The 24,504-nt window shown below is 38.0% G+C and overlaps 1 protein-coding gene across 1 annotated transcript in view; it reads right to left on the bottom strand.

The window, feature by feature from the left end:
* Positions 1 to 1,660: 1,660 nt before the first annotated feature.
* si (sucrase-isomaltase) overlaps positions 1,661 to 24,504 on the bottom strand; it is a 58,345-nt gene continuing 35,501 nt past the window's right edge. Inside the window, exons 25-48 of the mRNA XM_023961588.1 lie at positions 22,421 to 22,570; positions 22,124 to 22,330; positions 21,837 to 21,991; positions 21,367 to 21,535; positions 18,556 to 18,652; positions 17,426 to 17,538; positions 17,032 to 17,157; positions 14,445 to 14,573; positions 14,222 to 14,335; positions 14,080 to 14,142; positions 13,843 to 13,959; positions 13,661 to 13,751; positions 13,422 to 13,560; positions 12,696 to 12,829; positions 12,512 to 12,546; positions 11,927 to 12,043; positions 9,411 to 9,559; positions 9,133 to 9,217; positions 8,936 to 8,992; positions 8,339 to 8,463; positions 7,652 to 7,740; positions 6,427 to 6,476; positions 3,747 to 3,917; positions 1,661 to 1,807 (exon numbers count right to left, since the gene is read on the bottom strand). Coding sequence (XP_023817356.1) covers positions 1,730 to 1,807; positions 3,747 to 3,917; positions 6,427 to 6,476; positions 7,652 to 7,740; positions 8,339 to 8,463; positions 8,936 to 8,992; positions 9,133 to 9,217; positions 9,411 to 9,559; positions 11,927 to 12,043; positions 12,512 to 12,546; positions 12,696 to 12,829; positions 13,422 to 13,560; positions 13,661 to 13,751; positions 13,843 to 13,959; positions 14,080 to 14,142; positions 14,222 to 14,335; positions 14,445 to 14,573; positions 17,032 to 17,157; positions 17,426 to 17,538; positions 18,556 to 18,652; positions 21,367 to 21,535; positions 21,837 to 21,991; positions 22,124 to 22,330; positions 22,421 to 22,570 — 2,760 coding nt within the window. The 3' untranslated portion in view covers positions 1,661 to 1,729. The remainder of the gene's footprint in view (positions 1,808 to 3,746; positions 3,918 to 6,426; positions 6,477 to 7,651; positions 7,741 to 8,338; positions 8,464 to 8,935; positions 8,993 to 9,132; positions 9,218 to 9,410; positions 9,560 to 11,926; positions 12,044 to 12,511; positions 12,547 to 12,695; positions 12,830 to 13,421; positions 13,561 to 13,660; positions 13,752 to 13,842; positions 13,960 to 14,079; positions 14,143 to 14,221; positions 14,336 to 14,444; positions 14,574 to 17,031; positions 17,158 to 17,425; positions 17,539 to 18,555; positions 18,653 to 21,366; positions 21,536 to 21,836; positions 21,992 to 22,123; positions 22,331 to 22,420; positions 22,571 to 24,504) is intronic.

Genomic DNA, 24,504 nt, shown 5'->3' with positions numbered 1-24,504 from the left:
GGTGCCGGAGCCTATCCCGGCCACTTGTGGGCGAAGGCAGGGGACACCCCAGACAGGTACTGTATATGGTGATTAATTCTCGTCTTGGTCTCAGACCCTTTAAGGATCCTGACTTGTGGGAGTCCCATATTTAATAAAAGTATTGCAATGCGATTTTCCCAATCTTGAATAAATCAGTCAGATCCAGATAAGAGGATTTTGTAGTCCTTTTTAGGCAGAGTTTGAGGAAGCCCATGTTAGGTGTAGTTTATGAGGTAGGTCTGGGGGAAAAAAAATCATCAAAGAGAAAATTAAAGTTTGAACAAAGACTTGACTGAACTGAAGCAAAGTTGAGGACAGGAACCTAGTTTGCAATGTGGGCTTGAGTGAAGTGTGCTCTGGAATTTGGTCAGCAATGTGAGTTTGCCTTGGTCATAGAATGGAGCTGGACCAAGCAGGGAAACCATTAAAAACTAGCACTGAAGTGGAAACACTAAACGCAATAAATTTAAAATAAAACGGGGGAGACTGAGCTTGACTGCACAGATGGTGGAGACACCGGATGGACAAAATAGAATGAGTGATAGGCATATGGTTGGGGAGCAATGCAGTGCCTTCTGTTTGTCCTTTACTATAAGTAAATGTAATCTCCAAAAATGGGGGATTTTAGATTCACTTAAATGTATCTAAAAAGGCGTTGTTGTTTTTTTATATATATATTATCCTCTTTAATTAGCTGAAAGCCATTGTGAGCAAAGATCACATTATTTTATAACATTTAGGGAGGAAAAATTCTGGCACTCATGCATGCAGGATGATATTTGTCACTGTGTATAGGATCAGGAATAGCGAATTACTTAGCCACCAGAGGCTTTTAATTAGCTCAGCTGATCCAGAAGTGATGCAATCATCACTGCCCCGTTTTCAGTGATATTTAAATCCTTTTCTGCATGGATGGTCTGGGCAATTGGCAAATCTTGACTCTGTGCTGACTCTGGTTTGGATTTAATGCGTATGGAGTGTTTGTGTGAGTGTCTGCAGCTGTGCCCTTTGATATTTTTTTTTGGAACGTGTGCGTTTCTGACCATCCTTTAATGCTTAATATGTGGTCTGCTGGAGGGAATCCATTGTTCTCATCAGGGCTCTATCCTAAAAGGAAATCTTTCACAGCAGGCTTCAACTCGTAAATAACCTCGCACTTCACTCCACTTTAACTTCTAATTAACAACTGCTCTGTTTGTTACTTATGCTGATGAATGAACACAGTGCCAACAATAAATTGTTCTTTAAAGTCAAGAAAGGCTCAAACTTGGGCTTTTTTTATTTTTACTTTATCTTAAAGTCATATTTACGACCAATTATGGAAGCAAGACTTTGTGCTGAAGTCAGTAAATGGGACTTATTTCCACAAGAACAGCAACAGTGATTATAACCTTTGTTTCACAGAATGATAAACTTCTTTTTTAAATCCTAAACTATTTTTAATGTCACATTTGCCTTCCACATACACCAGGAATGTGTCACCATCATAGCTTTTAAAGTTTCCGAAATTAGTACAGCAAAGTACAAAGAAAGAACAATAGTGTTTTGGAGGGGAAAAAAGCTTTTATTTGAGTTTCATTTGAAAACACAGTAATTAATAAAAATAAAACAACATGTTTCCATATGTTACATTGTGTTATTTTTTCCATAAAGATTGATCTTGATGGACCATGATGCATGGATAAATTATTTTACACTTTAAATAAATTCAGACAACAGACTTCCACTCGATGGTAAAAGGAAGATCCAAATAAACAGCCAGCACTGTGACATCAATGATCAGCTCCTGCAGGAAGAAATGTGGAGAGGAAAGACATGGCTTAATGAGTGTGTTCATTCAAAGGGACATTATTTATGAATAAATGTAATATTTAGTTTTTTCTTGTTAAGTATCATGTGTGAGTTATGATCAATTTTATGTGCACAAATTATGAAATAAAAGAAAATTCTGCCCAAAAAAAAACAACAGCAAAAAACTGTTTCTCTTTAGGTAACAAACATTATGTTTAGATCATGACAGAATAAACTGTCTTCCCTGACTGTATTTAACCCACCCCCCCAGCTGCTTATTCTTTAAGTTGTCACCCTTGCAGGCATTTTAGGAGATAAATGAATTGTCTTGTGCTTTAAAAACATTTATTGCCGGTGCGCATGCTATATCATCTTTGCCCTCATGTAATCCGTCTTGCTTTTGTTCTTTCTTTGTCTTTCTGCACCATTTAGTTCTCACTGTTTTTTCTTTCTCTGTCCCGTCTTTTCTGTCCCTCTTCCCAGGAAAAAGGAACGTACTGCTGTCATTTCATTATTCCCAGCTCAGCATTGCGTTTCTAACACATCCTCCTTCTGTCATTCGGATTTTCATCTGCAGTGGTAGGCTTTCTTTTTTGTTTTGTTTTTTGCTTCTCTATTTCCATCTTCTGAAACATCCACAACAATCTACAACTGTGACATTTTTAACCTGCAACTCTACAAGATATAGTTGTAGTAGCTTTCAAGTTCACTGAGTACACAACCGTCGGAGGAATATTTTACAAAAGGTCAAAGGAGCGAGCTTTACTGTAGTGCAACGGCCTCCTTTTTCCATTCCCATCAGATCTGTCGCTTTCTCTGTCGCCGTCTTATTTATTAGCTGTAGAGGTCTGTGTTTGCATTTTTGGACCATTACTGCTGTACAGTTTATTTTCTTGACACCCTTCATGTTTGATGTTTTTCTGTTAAAGTTACCAACAATAAGGTGAGTTCGTAGAATTTTGGTTTCAAAAAAGGGACTTTTTTGGTTAGTTTGTGCATAAAATAGCTTTAAGTGCTTTTGATTTGGCATATTTAAATACAACACAAACTCCATATAATAATAATTATAATTTAAAAAAAAAACATAGTTGTATGTTTTTAAAGGAAACTTAGACAGAAAAAACATGGCTCTGACTTGCATCATAGCTTATATTCTCTGAAATACGAATCAGAAATATCCTTCCAGTAAGCCATTTCAGTAGGTTATGGTCAGTGGACAGTATTTATATGAGGTTTTGAATGTCTTGCTGACTAATCGAAACATCATTTTAAAACTTGGTGTTCAGTTTCGTGCCCCAGGGTAGGTTAGAATATGAACTGGGGAAACCAGGGATCATATTTCTGATCTTGCAGCTGGTGGATGACTGCTATCCACCAGTTTTAACTGCCTTTCCTGAGTCAGTACTTAAGATCACACATTTTCTCTGTTGCAAAATGAAGGACAATGTAACAGAATTTTGTCAAAAACCTGAGTTGATTGTTGCTATTGTTGACAAACTGCAGGCTTGCATGGAGTTGCGTAAAGACTGTGACAACCTTTAGTTTTTTTTGTTTTTTTAGTACTGGCACTGAAACAAATCACTCAACTCAAATACGGTTGTTCTGTTAAGATAGAAAAAAAAATACTGCTCACAAAGACATAACGGCCATGCATTAAACCAGTCTGACTGATTAGTGACATATGCACAATTCACACCAATTACCAAACAATAATATAAAAACTTCAATCAATTTATAAATCAAAATTATAAAAGATCTGCAGTTATCCATGTTTTTTGTGTTCTAAAGAAGGTCTCTCTAACCTTTATTACTGGACTGTTTTTTTTTTCTTTCCTTTAGAGGATATCTGCAAACCTAACATGACTTTAACATTTGATTAGCAGGAAAACTGGGGTATAAAAGTCCTAAAATGCCACTGACAAAACCCCACTGACCTGAGTGTAGATGTTCTGCTGTGGAATCACTTGATGAATCTTCCCAGTGGAGTCTGTCAGAGTGACTTCAGTGATCTTTTCAGTGCCTGTGCCCCAGACCTTCACCGAACCCAGAGTCAGGCGATCTTCAGGATTCAGACCATTGTGGACAACTTTGTTGGTCAAAGTGTTCTAGGAAAAAAAACAGAAAAGTTACAACCATTAAACATATAAATATCTTGATTCATGTCTTTACTAAAATGTACATTTATTTTTAAGTTGCAGCAGAACTCACAACAGTAATTTTTTCCAGCAATTGTAATTTTAGTCATTTTATAGGTTCATATTGTTTTTCATATGTGTAGATTTTATTTGCCATCGCTTTGAGCCTGCATTATTGAGAATTTTCTTTTTTGTATTTGCCTTGGCACGCCAAACAGTAGACCCACACCAGTAGTCATATGCTACAGATTCATAAACATAAGCCACTGAAAGCCCAGAAGAAAATGGAAGAGACATGAAGATTCTGGAGCACAAACAAAAGCACACATACACACAACTGTATGTATATGTACTCCATCCAAAATGGCATATGATGTGCTAATCTGCCAGGCAGTAATTGCTTCATTGGACAACCTATCCTCATCTTCTCACATCTGTCAGTTCACATGTTCACACACAAGAACAGACACACAAACTGAGCACATCACACACACTGGAGCTCTTTTCCTCTGTCGCTCCCCTCTTCTTTGACTGCCAGACTCCGTGTCTGTTTTATGGTCGTGTGAAATTGCTTTGGATTGAGCCTGATGGTAGGCAGAGGACTGCCACAGATGTTTGGCTGCAATAACTGTATGATGTAAATGTGTGCACATGAATGTGTGAGGGTGTATATGGGATTGGGTTCTTGTGTATGTGCTGGCCTTTGCGAAACACAGATGACAGTAATTTGCGTACAATAAGTGCTTGGACAGTTTTTAAAAAGCTTAAGTAAAATGAGTTACTAACAAAGCATTGTTTTAAACTATTTTTTATTTATTTATCACAGACAAAAGATAATTATGATAATTTATTTCCTTGTCATATGCAATAAATTCCTTTTCTAATTACTGTATTGTGGTTTGATTGCTATGGTTTACCGTGGAACTGAAGACCGTGGAGGACTTTAGGTACTTAGAGTCAACAGTCCAGAACAGATCATGTAGGGAGGTGAAGAGGCGTGTGCAAGCAGGTCAAGGAAGGTTTCAGGTGTGATGCTGAACAAAGGGTGTCAGCAAGAATGAAAAGAAAGGTGACTGAGCAGCTATGTTGTTGGTTTAGAGGCTCTGAGAAAGAGACAGAAGGCAGAGCTGGAGGTAGCAGAGATTACGATGTTATGGTTCTCTTTAGGAGTAACCAGGATGGATATAATCAGGAATGAAGACATTGGAGGAACTGCTAAAGGTAAATGTCTTGGAGATAAATACAGGGAAGCAGGTTGAGATGGCTTAGACATGTCGAGAGGAGGAACAGTGATGATGTTGGTCAAACAACACTGAAGTTGGAGCTACTAGGAAAGAGGAAGACCAAAGGGGAGCTAATGTAGAGAATGAGGATGCATAGGAGAGGGTTAGACGGAGGCGGATGATTCTCGACTCCTGAGGGGAGCGGTCAAAAGGCAGAGAAGATCTTTTAATCATGACAGAAGAGAAGCAGCATGTCCCAGAGGCTCTCAATAGGGTTGAAGTCCGGACAGTCTAGTGGCCAATCATGTGTGAAAATAATGTGTCATGCTCTCTGAACGACCCTTCAACATTCTGAGCACAATGAGTTCTGAAGTTGTTATCCAAGAATATGTCTCGACCATGACAAAAAAAAAAAAAAAAAGAAAGAAGTAAGCACTTTTGTGGTCAAATTGTTTGTTTAGCAGTTAACCCCGATAGCTAAAATGTTGACTTTTATAATAAAGACGCTTGTGTAATAATGTGGCTTCTTAATAGGCTAATGTTATAAAAAATACAAAAAGGCTGAACTTCAATCAATGAGAGTGAAATGTGCTGTACCAGCAATGATACTATTATATCTCAAGGCACTAAAAGGGACACTTAAAAGTCTTGTTTTTGTTTTGTTTTAAAAAGAAAAATGAGAATATGCCTTATAATCCTGAGTGCCTTATGTATGGTTAATGCTGGTGGTTCTTACTGAGAGCTACGTGTTCTATCAAAATAATAGTCTGTATTTTTACAAGTTCTAACCAAGGTTGGGTGTTTATCATAAGTAATGTGGCTCACATGTAGCAGTGTCAGATTGTGTTCTTTTACGTTTTACTATCAACATTGGGAGTTAGTGTAGTCACAGGTTTGTTTTAGCAGTATCGGCTATTACGTGTTCGGAGTTAGTGCTATTTTGAATATGCTAACACGGCTAATACTTTAAGGTGGCTAACATGCAGTGTGTCATATACACGTTCTAGATTTAATGTGAACCCAATTAACAATGCATGACTGACTGACAGACTTATCCCTGACTCTTCTTGTAGTTTGGTGCGCCTTACATTTGACATAATTTCAAAAAAACACCATTTATTGAGGGTGCGCTTTGTAATCCTAATCCGATGTTCCCTAAAGTGCAGAAAACACAACGCACAAGGTAAGTTGTATTTTCTCTTTTTGCTAAAGCTGAATTGCTGTCTTTGTCGTGCTAAAATCAGAACTGAACTCACCGATGCCGTGGAAAAGGTTGCATGGAGATACTTCTTCTGCTCCACCGTGTCTAAAAAAAAAAAGAGGAAATAACAGTTATTGATATCTTGACTCAATATAGCACTTAACTTTCTGTAAAATCAAATAAATGACCAAAAAAAATTGAAAATCAGTGACAGGATATTCACTCGGTAATAATTTCTCTCTTAAGTTTGTTCATGGCTGATCTGAGCGAGAAAGAGATGAGGAGCAATAAAAGTGTGAAACAAATGGGAATGACACTGAACCGCATGGAATAATCAACTGGCTGCAAGAAAGATGGAACATTTATAACAAATGAGTGAAGGAGTAATGTTTTTTTTTTCCACTGGTTTGAAACCAAGAGGTGTGGAATAAAAAAAAGAGAGAGAGAAAATTCACACAATATAAAAGAAAATGGATCCAAAAAAGGCATTAACAAGCTATGAGGAAGACATGGAAAGGTATGCAAGGGGGAATAGCAGAAAAAAAGAAACTGATGGAACACATATCTCGAGGCAGCTACACGGGGGATTACTCCAACAGTTTATGTCACAGACTCTCCATGCATTCCTTCATTCATTCTTTATCTCTCTCTTTTTGTCCAAACAGAAACGGTCAATTCACAGAGGAGTGCCTCTTCTAACAAAAACACTTTAGGGACCAAATCTGTGCAATCAAAAGAATGGGCAGAAACATGTAAAAAGACACTTTTGGTTAGCCTGGTTTATTTGATGATAAAAAAAAAGGTTAATTTTACATAATAAAATAAAAATAACAGGTTCTTTGTTCATCATTGTGGGACAAATTTAGGTTTTGTCATTTTCACCTTCAGATTTCTTTAAGTACCCAAATGAGTCACCTTTATCAGATAAATCACATTAAGTATTTTTTTTTTATTCCACACACATTGACAGCATCTTTAAAAAATTATAAAATCGATAATCTCACAGTTTTTTGTATTGAGAAACTTTGATTGCTTCTTTTGTTGCTTTTTTTTCAAATAAAAGGATGTTGAAAAGCAATCAAGTAAGACTTTAAAAAACAAACTTTTTCATGTAAAGCTTAAAACACATGGAGAGTCAGGGTGCAAGACTGGTTGCTCTATCTTAAGGTTGTTTAATTACGCAAGATTTTGTCGTAAGTGTGAGTAACAGATCTCACATAGATGTGCCATGACATGATGAAAGAAGGGGTGTCACAGTTGAAGAGTGACCTTTCACTCACCTATGCCTTCTCCGTCATCCCAGAAGAATGATCCTTCAGCAGTCCCACTGTCACTCAAGGCAACGATCAGTCCTAGAGGATTCTTTCGGCTAAAACAGAGAGGATGAAGAGGGTTAGAGCGGATTTCTGAAGGACAGCGTCTATTTCTGCCCTGCTGCTGAGAGGACATAAATTAACATCCTTGCTGGAAGGATCCACCTGATCACACTGCTGCAGGACGTGTCACTGTCTCACTCTCTCAGTCTCACAGTGCCTCTTTCAACCCACAACAATGATCACAGGTGACATTTGTTTTAATCAGGAGGGTCTCTGAAGGGCCACCTCCCCACTATTTGTTAGGTTTAATACATCAGCAGCAATGACAGAATAATTGTTGCAGAAGACTTGTGTGCATTCTAAATGACAGGTTTAATTAACCAAATGTTTTTCCAGCAGGTTATAATTTTAAGAACAAGTTTCTGACAACTTGAGAATTCTCCCAACTGTCTTAGACATACTAATGTAAACAATTTCAGGCCTTAAAGGGTAATGCATTATTTCGGTTAGTTATTAACGCCATGTTAAGGCCCATGTTGTGTCAGACAAAATAGTTTTAATCAAATAAAAGAGAAAAATGTTTTCAGTTTTTCTATAATCATCCTCATCAGCTAGATTACTTGTTGCCATCAGGAGCAAACATGCACTTACCTCAATTTTGTATTGCTCTCTGGTTTCTGCCAGGGCAAAATGTAGCCCCCTCTGACATGAAGGTTGATACGTTCAAGGGGTGTCTGCATGGTTAACCACTTGCCACGGACCCCGACATCTTGAGCCTAGAGACATCAGGAAACAATATTTTACTAAAGCACGATCACACGCTATTTTTAAGTGGCTAATAATGACTACCTGTGTCATTGAATAGTTTAAAGCAGACATACATATTATAAACTTTTGCATTAGATATTTTGGCAAAATTGTCTTCAGTTTTGCTAAGGGTCAATAAGGCCATCAGTTTTCTTGCTAATATTTAATCTATTGATTTGTTATGTTAGTTAATAATAATTGTATTTTACTTTGACTATTTTTCACCATTCTTTAGAATTATTCCCTTGAACATTGGTTAACAGCTGCCTAAATGCTCAGAGTGGAGAGTCGTCTGCATGCATGATTATACTCAGGAGCTGGCAGTAACCATCACTTAAATTATGGAAGTATTGCACGTGCTGTGCTGGAACATCTAAGTCCATCTTAGATTATATGCAACCAACAACAGTTAGTATTAAATGGTTTCTGTCTATTACTTACAGAGTGGTAGTCATACCAGCGTGCAACTGGAAGGTAGCCATTGACCACCGTTTGTCCCTGTCAGCACAAAAAGTACAAACGAGTCAAAACAAATTAAGCAAGATGTGAAAGGAGAACTGCAAAAAGGTTTTGTATACCAAATGTTACAAATAATATTAATAAATAAAAAATTCCAGCATTTGTATGGGGGAGCATACCGCATCTAGAGCTGGACTGATAAGTAGGGCAGGTCCCCAGAGGAACTGTCTATGGATGTCCCATGTAGTTTTGTCATTTGTAAACCTGTTACAAAAGCAAAGAGCCACTATTAGCCTGGGCTGGAAACATGTGCTACTGAAAGTCCAGCCCTGGATACTGTGCACATGCTTACTTACAACTCTTTGGTTTAAAAAAAAAGATGCCCAAATAATAGAAAAAACATATTTCATAAAACCACAAAAAAGCTGCAGGAAGTATGTTTTGCATTGGTGCTTACTCATGTAACACTGGTCTGACAACGGTGCTTCCTTGGGTATGTGCCTCAAACATTAATGTGTACAGATAGGGCAACAAGGTGTAACGGATGTTCAAGACGTCCTTGGATATGGTGGCAAATCTGTCATCCCAAGCGACAGGGTCTTGTCTCTATAATCAAAAAAGGAAACACAAACAGCCCGGACAAGTAAGAAAAAAAGTCAACGTTAATAGAAAGAAAACACTGACATATGCATGCTATTTTGAATCTATGTGCATACACACACAAAAGATTATGAGGATTTCGCGCTCACAGTGTGTCGGCACCATATGCTCCCTTTTTTTGTTGCTGTGTACGGTAAGTGTTTGGGTTTAAAGACTCTTGCGTATGTAAATGACTATGTGGTGCATGTGAGTTTTCATGCTGCCAGTATTTTTATGTTGAGAAAAAATTACAAGGAATATGATGCATTCGCACAAACCTTTAAAGTGAGCTATAAAGCAATAAAGAGATTTTCTTCCCAGCTGCAGTTCTGCTAGATCATTTTTTATCTTGGTTATTAACTGTGGCACAGTGGTTACTCAGTAGATGCCTAACAGCAAATCACTGCATTCTGGATTTCTATTATTTTATGATTTAAAAAGTTTACTAAGTTATGACTTTCTGTTTGTTTACTTTGATGTAAGCGCTTCACAAAACTAATGTCTAAAGAATATGACCACAGATGCCATGCGTTTAACAAGGAATTGACTTCTGTTTTTTATTTAAATGGTTTGTGAAAAAATGCCCCCAAACATGAATTGCAGTTCTTGGAATTCACCAAGCACAGTGTGCTGCCTTATCAAAACTTGAATAAGAGTTTGACTTGGTGTCTTCTTTTTATTAATTCAGAGAAAGATAGATGTTCAGCCTTATCCAGGGTGATGCTGGTCCACTTCCAAGTTCACTCCATCAGCATTGACCACCTCAAATCCCGATACTTTATATACTGTTCGAAACTTAAGGTTTTGACGACAGAGCAGTCAAGCATTGCATATCGGTCCATAGACTCTTCTCTCTGCATCAGAATCAGCTGATTTTCGTTAACTGCGTAAACACCTTGCTACTGTAAAGTCTTGCATATCAGCTCAAAGCTGCTTTTTCTCCACTTCAGAATCCACTGGAATTACGTTGTGTAAATGATTAAAAAATTACGGTAGTTCAAAGAATGTAAATGGTGGGGCTAAAGCTCCGGTGTTACAGGGTTAACAAAAAATCTGATTTGAATTAGCTATACAGCCGAATGTAAAGCAACGTCTTCAGTCTAATAAAGGAAATATAATGTATGTGAAGTACATGAAGCAATTAAAATAAATAATTTCATGTCAGAGTTGTTTTGAATCTTCTCCTCCACATTTAACTGACATTTACTATGATTGTTGTTGTTGTGTTTATATTGCAAAACTCAGATCTGCAGAAAAAATATCTTGGGTACTGTAATATGACGGCCCAGATAATTACCAATATGCACAACTCCAATATGGCTCCTTAGCTGAAACAGGGGATGAGAGGGGGACCTTCCTGGTTTAATTAATTTTGCTCTGATATGACTTTGAAACCAGCAGTATATTGCCGGAGCAGTGGAAAGATGTGGAGGTCAACAGTGATGGTTGTCTGAGGGCAAAGAGGCACTGGGCGAGATGAGGTGAAGCGAATGACTCTGCAGAAATGCTCTTATTTTTTTCTCTGGATGCCCTTGTGCAGTATACAGCTTTGCAGCTTTTTCAGTTTATTTGGTTGTTTGTTTTTTTTTATGTACGCAAATGAGGGAAAATGTTCAAACATTGCATCTTATATTTTTTATCCTCATAGCTTTTGTGTATACTAACTTTATATTGTTAAACAGCGGACATCCGGTCAAATTTTTTCAATTCTATGAGTTAATTTCCTTCTCTGAAGAGGTTATTTTAGCATACTATACTTCTGCTGTATAATGGCTCATTGTTTGTTATCATGATTAGCATTTTTGGCTTCATGCATCTTCAAACAGGCATGTAGAAGTCATTAAATGATCAGGATCAAAGTGTGTGTAGCAGATGTTGGGTGGTGTTGAGTATTGTGCCCAGATCACCTTGAAAAATTCAATCTTATCCCCTCTTATGCCATTAAGAAGCACAGACATGCACCCACATAGATTCACACACACCCACCCACACAAGTGCCCTGTCTTGTATTGCAGACTCCTATGCGGAGAAATTTTGCCTGGTGGGATCGATCTCCGGACGGGTCTTATTGAATTTCTTAGTTGTGTTCCAGCGCTCTTAAAGGTCACCACACGAGTGAATGCCAGCGACACCACACCGAGATACAGGTCTATCCTTCTCAGAGTGTGTGGGCGCAGATTTACATCAGGCTCAAATTAAAGAGGTACAATGGTGAAGATTTTAAAAATAGAAAAAAAAAAATTGCCGAATCACTATATGTAGTATCACTTCTCCAAATTCTATTTTCAAGGATAGAAAAGTGAAATGCTGCAAATAGAGTGTGAAGTCACTTACAGGGTTACCCTTGCCATTGTGGTTGCGTGAGTATGGATAGAAAGCGCCCAACTGCATCCAACGAAGGCACATCTCATAATCAGCTTCGTTAAAGAAGCCACAAATGTCTGCTCCAGTCTGAAAAAGACAAAAGTGTGGGCGTAAGTTGATGTGAAGGGGACAGACACGGCTATAATGAGGATTGGGTTTGTCAAAATGTTCTGACCCAACGTAAAAAGGCTTAAAACTATTTTACAAACAGTTTTTGAAGATGCCAGATTAAAGAAAATGAATGGGTGATGGGGAAAAAATGTAAATGAAGAGAAAAAACAGGTAAATAAGTGATGGCAGAGAACACAGTTAAATAAGTTAGATTGCTGTTCCTTTCTGTTAATTGTTAGATACTGTGAATAAAACAAGGTTTTTCAGCTGGGGTGAGGCATGTAATGGCACGCTTTAGGTGCAATTACACAGGTGCTTTTTTTATTAGTAGGTCAAGCAAAGAGAAAAGCATTGTGCAAGCAGCTTTAATCTATTTAGAGAGAACAATGTCACATCAAGAAAATTTTATTTTGGCCAAATAACTGTTCAGATGCCAATACTTACGTAGGGAATGCCAAACAGGCTGAACTCCATCATACCTGCAGAGCAAAGACAGACAAAAAAATATGACCTTTTTTTCTGCATAAACCTGGCACACAGAGGAATAGAAGCCGAAAGACTGTAACCGCAAACTATTCATGTATAAACAAAAGAAACCCTGTTTTGCGATGTAAATAACAGCATTTACCAATAATAGATTTGTAAAGTTGGTCCCAGCTGGAATTGTTGTCACCCAGCCAATGTCCTGCCCATTTCCCACTGGAGGGGTAGGTGGATCTGGTCACCACAATGCCCCTTTTACCCGTCACATCCAGCAAGGCACTGAACAGAAAGGAAAACCCCAAGGGTTTGTTTAAAGTAGATAGCATGGTGTAGCTGTCCTTTTAAATAAAGTCATTTTATGCATGTCATTAGCCACTAAAATATATTTCTCAAAATGGGAAGTATTTGAAACCTCAAGGATAAATTGAAACAACACACGTTTCTGTCACTGAGCTCAGGAGATGAGCATCCCCAGGCTTTTCTGTGGTTAACTCCACAGTCTGTTGTGAGAGCAAAAGCTCGCTATGGGGACCAATGAACTTTTGCACCGGCAATTATTACCATTAAGATTTGATGAGAACCAGATTTGTGGAAGGGAATATAACAGTTATCTCTCTCCTAAGGCCTTTTTTACCCTCCTTAAATGCATCAGCAATGAGAGCTTTGAGTTCTTAATATTTGTGTGGCATTAGAATGATGTTCTTCTTTTTTAATATTTCTAATTATACTCAGATTTTTGGGAACTTTAGTACATTTTTTGTGTCTACCTTAGGGGACATTTAATGCAGTAAGTCATAGATAAATTCAAAAGTTCATCTAAAAAAACTATTATAAATACACAAAGTGATCACACACATATGACAGCACTCACTCGTAGGTGGGTTTGGTGTGGGACCATCCATACAGGTTGTGCACATCATAGTGCTTGACTCTCTTTCCATCACTGAGAATTTGCTCGCTGTTCATGCAGAGGGTCTTGTGTTTTAAGCCTTCTTCCTTGCTCTCCAGGGCTTTAGATCCAAAGAAATCAGAATAAGTCTACAGATTTCTTCGGGTATAGGATCTTCATTTTACAGCAATCAAAAAGAGAAAGTGGAAAAGGTTTCTCACGTGGCATATATGGAGGAAATTCTAGAAGATTCTCTCCAAGACATGTCCCTCCTACTGTGCCATGAACAAAACTGGCAGGCTCATTCATGTCCTTTAGTTTAAAGAGGAGTTCAAGTTATGAATCCAGTGGGAAAGTCAGCAAAGAAGTTTCAACAGACAATTCCATTACTAAGCATACTTACAATCCAAAGGCCATCAAACTTCATTACATTGGTATAAAAATCCTGGATTTCTTGATGCCACCAGGCTGCTGTTTGCGAGCGGAAGAAGTCTGGAAATGCTGCATAAGATCTGTAAATCTATCGAAGACAAATGATGTAAATACATCAAAAAACCATTTATTTCAAACAGCAAATTGTCGAGTAAATGTATATATATATACTATGCACCAAGTAAATGCATGAAAAACAGAAATGTACCTGCACTTGAGTTTCCCAGTCAAGATCTTCATCCACTGTTACATTTGGGAAATCAGGCCAGACCTATCAAACAAAACAACAAGAAAAAAAAAGTAAGCAAAACTGTGCTTTCACACACTGTGTAAGAATTTATGGTTCTTACCTTTCCCCATACTATTCCATCACCAAGCTCTTTAGGCCATTTGATGAAGACATCTTGAGCCACTCCTCTCTCAAAAGCGGGATAGTTTGTCTCATTCCCGGAAATGGCTGGATCCTAAAAAAAACACCAATAATGGAACAGTGTTGGCTTTAAACTGTCACGTTTTGTATCAAAACAATTTCAGAATGTCATTGTAACTCGAACTAAATAATGATTTGATTACCAGAATGAAGATGAATCGCATGCCCTCTGCTCTCATTTGGTCTACGAGAGCTGGAAGTCCTTGAAACTCTGAGTCCAACACAAAGTCCAGCTGACGCTCCATGTAGTCAATATCTGCATACTGGACATCCTGTGGGACATACCAGTTATGCACATTGATGCAAACCTGAATGAACAGTTTTCTGCATGTCCCTTTCATTCGAACGACAACTTTTAATAAAACATTTTTTCAAAAAAATAACGTCCTAAAACAGAAGTAGGAAGAGATAGTTTTAGCAATGAGTGGAATGATTTTGCAAGTTATGTGGCATGTTTTTATGAATGAATGAATGAACTGCCTTTATTATCCAGTACAATTTCAGGTACAATGAATTTAAGTGCTAAAATAGTACATCATGTGTAACAAAGGCCCATTTTTCTTTATGAATGCATTAATGGTAAATTCTGGAATCAATAGAGTTCTGCATTGTGGTGCATAGAGGATGGTGATGTTTCCTCTTGCATTGTTTGGAAATGACTGCCCTGAGCTCTTCTTTGAAACAAAAAGGAGCTTACTTTCATTTTAAGAGAGCAAGCAGATAGAAAAATGTAGAAATTGTGCAGCCTACAATGGACTGGACTCACAATGAAATTACAGTTGTCATGGGATTTTAAGTGGATGTACCAAAGGTAATCCAAGTCTACAAGCTACATCCTAATAACCAATGACAAGGTCATATCATCACATATAATGCAGTTAGGGGCTGCCTCCAGTAATTATATTCCAAATCTGGGCAGGCAATATGGTAAATGCAACCCTTGATGTTGCAGTGAGTGCATGAGTCTGTAACACAGTCTAAAGTGGACAGGAACAAGCTTTCAGATTTGATTTGTTCATACAAGGACAATTAAACCACTTGTTGTTGTGGAAGGGACTACCTGTATGACATCAATTTCTCTGCACTTACTCTAAACCAGTGCTTCTCAAATAGTGGGGCGCGCCCCCAGGGGGGGGCACGAAGCGATGCCAGGGGGGGCGCGCGGTGGTGGCGGTTTTAGGCACAGGTTTGTCCGGTGCGCAAATTTAACGTGGGGGCAGCAGTGACAGCGGCTCAGTGCTTGGAAAATAATCTGGTCCACTATTCGGTTCCTATTGTCTGTTCTGTCTGTCCGCGGCTGCGCGAGTGAGAACGAAAGGGGAGGGGTGGTGTGGGCCCTGTCTGCCAGGGGAATCGGGGCACGCGGACCACTGCTACCGCTGCCTGTTGCCCAAGATCACCGCTGCCCTTAGATTCCTAAGCTCATGCTAACAATGTCATTCTTTATGAACTATTGTAGACATTTTGATGACGTGTCTTTATTTTCCATCCATGTTTTCTTTGTCTGCCTGTGGTTTAGTTAGTGTCAGACAGACATAAAGACAGCAGGTAATGCAGGAAAACAGCTGCACTTTTATGAGATCAGAAATAAACAATCCGTCATTTAGAAAAAAAAAATCAGCACGTTTTTACCTATTTCTTCAGACTAAAAACGTTAAATATATTGGTGCTGCTGTGTTAATGTTTCAGATCAATTTAGATTTAATATTATTTATTGATTGAATTATTTTTTTCAGCATCAAATGGTTCAGTTGGTCAAAATGTTTCTAGTTTAAATAAGGAATGACAGATTTTTTTTATTTCAGGTACTTTCAGCTTCTTTTCTGTTTTAGACTAGAACAGGGTTTCTGTGGCTAAATAAAGTTAATATTTGTTGAAAGTGGATTTATTTTGCTTTTTTCTTTTGTTAGTGTTAAAAGATACAATTTTAGGTATACAAATTTTATAGATACTGACCTGATGTATTGTCACCGCGCGAGTGTGTCTGTGTGTGTGTGTGTGTGTGGGGGGGGGTTATGGGGGGGGGGGGGGGTCAGGGGGGGCGCGAAACATTTTCTTTTCCTAGGGGGGGCCTGGCAAAAAATAATTGAGAAGCACTGCTCTAAACTAAGGATAATGTTCGTGCATTGCAGGTAGTTGTGGAATTTTCATGTAAATACAATTGATGTAAATTGTTTTTAAATTAAACCTGGTGAACAGTAAATGACTTGCTAGTGGTTTCGTCTGCCTATTTCTATGAAAAAAAAAAAAAAATCTGAAGTCAAGATCAAAACTCAATCTGTTCCTTTTAAGATGGAAAATCAGCTTGGATAAGAAAAAAAAAAGGGAATCGACCTGGCAAAGTTTCTAAGAAAAGATTTTGCCAGGTTGCAATGTCAAAGTCCTAACTGCGTGGTAAATCTACTGTTTAGGAAATAACCTGGAAATGCGCAATGCATAAGAGCGGGAAACTATTAAGTCCAAAAGAAGGATGGCAACCGACACTTTCAGTTACTTAACTTTTTTCAGAATATTCAACACATGAAATATTCAAGAAAATTGCTGGTTGTTACGGTAATAGGTTAAGCAAAATAGGAGTAATAGAAACAGCTTTGACTGAAAAACAATTTCCTTCCATCAGGTCGCTTGAAATCTATATTTTTTTTTTCTATGCAAAATTTGACTATAACATCTGCTTAGTTTGACTTATAATGAATGTTTGATTTCTCAAAAGAGAAATGCAGTACTTACGTAAGGTATTCCCGCTTTTTTCATGTCAGTATAAAGGTTTTCTATTTCTGAGTCATTGGCGTAACCGTAGCGACAGAGTTGGAACCCAAGGGACCAATAAGCAGGTAAAACAGGTCGTCCAACCAGCTGTTAAGAAAAAGGATGAAATGTCAAAGCAGCTCAACATACGCACACACGAAACAAGTCGCTTTGCAGGAAACTGGAGCAGCATCTTTCAGGCATTTGTTTCATTTTCCGTGGATGCATGTGTGTTTAGATTGGCTAAATGGGAGAGCGCAATGAAGCGACCAACTCCCAGCTGCTGCAGTCCATCAACAGCGGCACAGGGCCAGACACAAGGCACACACACACACACATGGAGACGTTCAAAAAAGTGGAATATGAGAGCACTTACACTAGTGTATTCTTGCACAACCATCTCAGGAGTGGGTCCCAGGACCATGTAGAAATCCAGGATGCCTCCAATAGTCCGGTAGGTTAAGGATGGAGTGGGCTGGAATGTCACATCTGCATGCAATGTAAATAAAGCATTTAGGTCCATTGAAAGAATCAGTGTCAAACACAGTTTTGAGAGTTTGTGTGATAAGATTCAGGGCTAAAAAACAAACAGAGAGAAAAGTGTTTTTGTGAGGAGAAAAACAATGTGTCAGGGGTAAAATTAAAACAACAATTAGTGGTATTGGTAGGCAATCAGATGTCACTGACATGCTGTTTTTCTCTGTGTACATTTCCTAGTTGGAGACAATGTTGCACGGCAGGAAGCTCAGTTAAGCAAACAAACTCCAGGAAGTAAACTGATTCTTTCAGTAAATGATGTCACTCAGATTTCAGGGCTGTTTTTTTCAACTTTTTTTGTCATACAACTGTTGACAGACACATACAATCAAAGATCTTGGCTTAAAAACCTTTTACTGATGAACAAAAGGAAAATAAAGGAAATAAAATGAAAAAGGTAAGCACAAATAAATCTTTAAATATCATTTATTTTGTTTTCAAACCACTTTAGTAAATATGTTTTTAATTAATTTATTTAGCTTTTCAAACCAAGGTTTTTCAACAATTTTTGCAAGTTTTGACACCTTTTTTACTACGTTCTTTATTGATAGAATAAAAAAAAAAAAATACTATGTCTTTTGTTTAGAGATGATGACTTTAAACACACAATATATGTATGTATTTCCATGTGCTGTGCAAAGCTCCCTGTTTAAACTAGTTCCTCTTGAAATTCAAGACAAGTTTTAGTTCATCTAATGCATATCGTTTCCCATATGTTTTAGGTTTATTATAAAGTTTGAAAGGACAATACATAACAAGTGTAAAATATTTACTGTCTGCCTTTATCGCCGGAATATTCATTCCTGCTGTGTTCTGCTTACTCTTTCCTTGTAAAAAAGGGATGCACTAGCAGAATATCTGTCTGCTTGACTGATCATAGGCACCATTTATTAAAGTAATTGTGATAATAAGCACATGCAGGGAGGGCTGGCTGAAGCATCTGAGCTGCTCATTGCACGTGTGTCTCACCCATGGCATTGCTGTTGAGCAGCAGCACACCGTGAGCGTCGCCGGTGTTCTCCAGCCCCATGTAGAAAGGATGAACTCCATAGCAATTCATCTTGTACTGACGCAGAGGAGGAAAAACAAACAAAGAGACATATAAAACAAGATGATTGAAACACTGAGGGGCTTCTGTGATGTGTCTGGTTTATATGAGGGCTTTGTTTCTACTTGAGCACTTTTCTTTCCGCTTGACAGTACATCTCTGATTATGGGTTTTCAGAGAAGACAACTGGCAGCTTGAGAAGTCAGATTTGCACGCCGTAGTTTGGTTCAGTAATTATCCATATAGGAAGCACATATTGCTCCAGCATGAATGAGCAATGATGCTGAGTGATCCTCTTGTAAATATTGAGAGAATACCGCTCTTGTTTCAGCACTTAGATTATCATGGAACTAGACAGTGACTGAGGAAGAGCAGATGGAAAGGTGGTGGAGGAGAGGGAATCTGCCTCTTGCAGATGTCACCATCCTGTGATGATAACTCATGGGCATGTCACATTCTATCAGCCACTTGCACTTCTGATACATGAGAAGCTGTTAAATTGCAATTCAGCAGCTCTGAGAGCTGCCTCTGACTTAATGTCACTTTTGTCTAACCCTTTTTTCTCCCGTGTTGGCCGTTGCAGCCCTGCTATGGTGCTTGACAACTCCGGCTTTGGAAGCAAAAACGGCATTTGCTTATCCACGGACAACAGGTGGCTGCATGTGTCAGTGTGTGACAGCTTTTCTTTTTGCTGCATTAAAAACAGAAAAAGGAAAAGCTTCCCTGATAAACTGTTAAATCTTTTTTTACCAAACCTGAACATGCATCAAGAAGTCAGGGTTTCCACTCTTCCACATGTTATATTGGTTGAATTTAGTTTTATTATTATTATTTTTTCATTAGCATGCTCACCTCTCTTTGAGGGGGCACAACAGCATTTGTATGAACGCTATGGAGCCGTCCTGACAGCTCAGCAATTATGCTTAAAAATGCTGATGTCAGATCGAAGCCTCATCCTATCTGGCCCTGACACCGTAGGGGAAAACATGATGACACTCCATAACTGTGGTTCACATCAAAGACAGCCACATCAAAGTGACACAAAGAGATTAAGACAAGTTTAAAATCAGAAGGCTGCTCACAAGTCACCTTTGCAGTCTGTCCCTGGGGTTTGATGTTAAATATACTCTGTAAAGTGATGCATTCATGCATAATTGATATCAAGCAACACAACATTTCTAAGAATGGGAAAGTTGTTTGGCAAGGACATTAATTAACATCTGTGCAATGTCTCAATGATTCCTTTTTTGTTTTTGTTTTAAGATTATTGCTGGACAGACTCAGAGCTGCATGGACACAACTTGGGGGCAAACATGGCACCAGTCATGCTTTTTTCCGATACTGTCCTCTTCCACCTTTCCATTTTACTCTTGAAAATTGTTACTTTCTTCTTTGAGTTTCTTGCAGATAGCTACCCTCCCCCCTCACATCTTCAGTCAAACTATTTATCAATTCACATTATCAAAACAGCTGCACAATTAATTTCTTTGCAAAATTGCATTGAAGACCCACAGTGAACATGTTTTGAGCTATTTTCAAAGTGCTCCCAATATTGATGTAGTAAAGTTTTCAGCCAGATTAGTAAAACAAAGGCGAACATGGATCTAGTCGTCTACAAGCAAATGCATCGGAAAAGAGCGGAGCAGGGAGCTTGTAGCCCGCCCTGTGTATTTTATATGTAAGAAATTTGATCTTCTTTTAAGTGTATTTTTATTTGCACTTTAAGGGGGAAAAATAGTCAGTAATACAATTTTGAGTTCAATTTTCCTAAAAAAAAAAGTCCTCCTTCAACAGAAACAAGATGTTGAAAACACCAAAAACACAATTTTCATTGGAGTGGGTCTTTAAATAGTTCAACTTTTTTGTAAGGAATCTATTTTTATGCAAGCAATTTGTCAGTTAATGTTCCATATAAAACAGAAGATATTTTTCTACATAAACCTTCTCCCCATCCACCATTTTTTTTTCTAAGCTCCTGTCTCCTTTGTAGGAAACTGCCGTTTATTATTTTTTAATTACATCTCAGCCTGATTATTGGTGATTGGAATGACATTTAACCATACCATGAAGTGATTAGCTCTTCGCTACAAAGGAATTTGGTTAGCAATTGTGCAAAGAGTAGATATTTATTCCATTCATGAACAAATGTAAACAATCAAGATGGGTACCAATTAGTTTGTATTGAGTTTTGTGATCATAAACAGCTGTTGAGCACCAAGAACACTTTCTTTCAGATTACGTGAATTAGCCAGATCTTTTTTGAAGTGTTTTGCTCTCAATGCACGACAGAAGGTGCATCAGCAAGATGGCATTCTATGTATTCTCTATTATCTGCATCTATCATTCAAAACCTCATATGTTCAGATCACTGAGCACATACACCTCACTTCCTCTAACTTTAGAGTCCTTTGCTTGTTCTTGATATTTGTTTTCTATAAATCCTTTGGAAACTGAGATTTACCAGTTTGTAAAGATCAAAAAACTTGCTGTAAATTGTGCAAAAACTTTGTAAGCGGATGCAGGTTTTACCTCAATTAGCCTGATCTTACCGAATATATAATTGTGCTGCTTTAATAGAAAAGTCCTCTTGTTTTTCTTTTAGTACATTTTGCTTGGCATTGTTCCTTAATAAATGTAACATCATTTGATCCTACAATCTGCTGGTTTGCCTTAAAAATGTGGTTTGACTTCAGTAAATGCGGGAGTGGAATGTGATTCAGTGTGATACTCACTCCTGGAGGCTGGTCCTTGGCGAACATACCCCAGGTGTGGTAGTCGAGGTCATGCTTGAAGCTGGTGTGTTCGGTCTCCCCAAACCCATAGACAAACTTGGATGACAGTTTGGTTGATATTTGAATGAACATATTGGAGAAGATAAAACCTGGCATGGAAGAGTCCCAGCTGAGAAATGAAAGGGGCCCATAAGAAAAAGGGAGTTCAAGCAATAATTCACATAAATTGGACTCACATTACTTGAACTTTACATAAAGTCAGACTTTTAGGATAAATACTACGTATATCATCATTTTTATTTTATTTTTAATTGGAGTCTTAATGGTTACCTTTTAGAATTTAAGCTTAGAAAAACAAGAACATACACAACAACACAAACCAATGCTTACCCAAAGTATTTTAGGAAATTCACAATAAAGGCTTAGCAATAAAAAAATACTAATAATAGATTCAATAACAGAATACTCACACTGTGGTTCCTGTGCTTTTCCTTACAACCTGGATACCAAATGGACTTTCGGTGACAGAAACTCTGTACAGCCTCTTGTCCTCGTCACTTTCAGGAGTAGAAGGAACCGTCAGCGGCACAGGAACCTCAAAACGCTCAGTGCTTGGATCCCAGATCTGTATGAGGAGAAGATGTGAGTATGTTAGTTTCAACATGGGATTTTATGTAGGGGGAACTCGGCAGAGAGGCAGAGCAAAATAAGGGAGTGAGACCGAATGAACATGCTGAGCATTGCATTAATCACAAACCTTAAATTGGAGCATGTCACCGGTATGATAGTTAATCTCTACACGGAGGCTATCGATGTCTGGTGAATCTGGACGACCACTGCTTCTGTACCTCGTGTTCCGATTGATATCAACTCTGATGCCTGTAGTAGTTTCTGCATAGTTTAAAACGTTGTAGCCGTAGTCATCTGGATAAAAGCACCACGGAACATTTTCAGCAGCGCTTACCTTAAACAAAGCAGAGAGAAAACACCTTTAACTGTTTTCACAGTACAGAAAAATGGTATTATAGCATTATCTAAGAAAAGGTCTTCGTACTTCCCACAGACAGCCTCTCTTCTTGCATTCAGCCTCATTTGAATTTTCTTCTGGATGGCAGTCCACACGTTGATAATCCAATGTCACAGAATCCCACTGCACTTTGTAGCTTTCTCCTAGAGTCAAGCTGAGGTCATTCAGCGTCAGCACCTTGTTTAGGACAAAAAGAAAAGAAAAAAAACAATCAAATTTGGTGTAATGATAAACACACCAAAAATTGTGAAGAAATGTTTCTACATCCCTTTGACACAGAAGACGGTCTCAACTTTACATAAAGATTCCTGTGAACCCACAGTCATCAGCAACAGCAAATAGATGGTTAATTATGTTAATTGTATGTAATTATTTGTAATTATATGTATAGTTGTTAATTTAAACCTGATTTAATATGACCACAGCATTAGTCAAACTGGAGTCTTTTACTACAACATTTTACCTGTTTTGTTGTGGAAGTGCTTTATGTTACAAAATACCCACATTTCATTCACTACATAAAAACATCTGGCTCCAACCAAATGAACCCCTGTGCTATCTTAGATGACCCCACCCTTACATTGATGTGTTCTCCCTACCATGACAAAGGTGAACAAAGGTGGAAAGATTTCATGTAATCCATGGACACCAGTGAGGTTCACAAATCATTGAAGAAAAAAGGTTCAGAGCACTGTCTAGTGGGTCTAGATGACCCAACTCCCAATGTTAAAGTGCCTAGGATAGCACAAGGGTTACGTCGGTTCAGACATTTTTTTTTGTCAATACAGACGTCACCTGGTTGGATTCAGAAATCTACAATAGACCTAAGCAATGATTGGTCCGAATCAGTTTAAGCGAACATTTCTATAGCAACCAGTCATGTCAACCAGGAGTGAGTTTGCTGGAAGACCACACCCCTTACCACTTAAAGCGCTTCAAGGCTTTGAAAAATGGACGTGGGGGCCAGCGGGCTACTGTCGTTGAACAATCTGATTGGCTAGTTTTTGACTTAAATAAACTAAATTAACAAAAATTAAATAAATACTTAAATAACTTGAACTACAGAAACAAATATAATGACAAAAAAAGAGGATTATCTAGAACAGTGAAAAGACAAGGAAAAAGGTAGCAGAGCCAGAATGATTATTCTGACAAAAAAATGTTTGCTGTTTATTCTCAATAGAAGTCTATGAGATCTTGGAGCCAGCGGGCACTTCCTGTTTGGAGAGTGAAGGGTCACTGTGTCCAGTTCTTATATACAGTCAATGATTTTACTCTTAAAAATGTTTAGTGAACCGTTTTTCTAAAATGTAAACCAAATCAAGTACCATCCTAAGTCAATATCTCTGCTTTGCATCGTGCATCAATCTATTTCTGCTGTCTGAGTTCTGCCAAAACGGCTGCTTTGCATTTTGGCCAGACATTCTCCCTGTAGCTTTGCAATGTTGAGCACATTGTTGTTGTTTTTTCTGGTAACTTCAAAATCTTTGCCGTGCTCTTTAAAGAGATAAAATTGTTTTTTTTTTTCTTTCTCTTGCAGAAACACAATATTTTTAATACTGTTTTTTAATGACCATTTCAGTGGCTGCAACCAAAGCCTGTCTTCTCTGCCATCTTCTTCTCGCGGCATTACTGTTCATGCGTGCTCTTGAGCAGCAGACTGCCAAAAGTTGGTCTTTGAAAGAGGCGATCACAGTTGGTGTTAATAAATTAATCAAGTCTATTTGAATAGCAGCACCTGGCTGCTGTTTACCCTCCTAATTACTTTGGAAGCTGCAAGTAGTTTCCCACAAACAGCTCCCTAACTTTTGATAAATCATTAAAGCTCAAGTAAACACTGCAGAATTTGAACTTTTTGTTGATACATAAAAGATATTGAATTAAAGATAATGCAGAAAACCACTAAATAGCCTCTGTCCAAATAAAATGGGGAAGGGAAAATGTAGCTTAACCAAAATGTAAAGATTAAAAATCCAGGAGGAAATATAAATAAAAGGTCTGAAAAACAAAGATGTTAAAATAGAAACTATTCCAAATATTGAAGGTATCATAGGTATAAAGTGAAGAAGAAAAGTTGATAGTAAAGCTTCCAAAAAAAATCAACAAATCAG

Source organism: Oryzias latipes, chromosome 13 (genome assembly GCF_002234675.1).
Source record: "Oryzias latipes chromosome 13, ASM223467v1".
NCBI classification, from domain to species: Eukaryota; Metazoa; Chordata; class Actinopteri; order Beloniformes; family Adrianichthyidae; genus Oryzias; species Oryzias latipes.
Note: the sequence above shows the minus strand (reverse complement) of the source record. Positions and strands in the feature narration are given on the sequence as shown.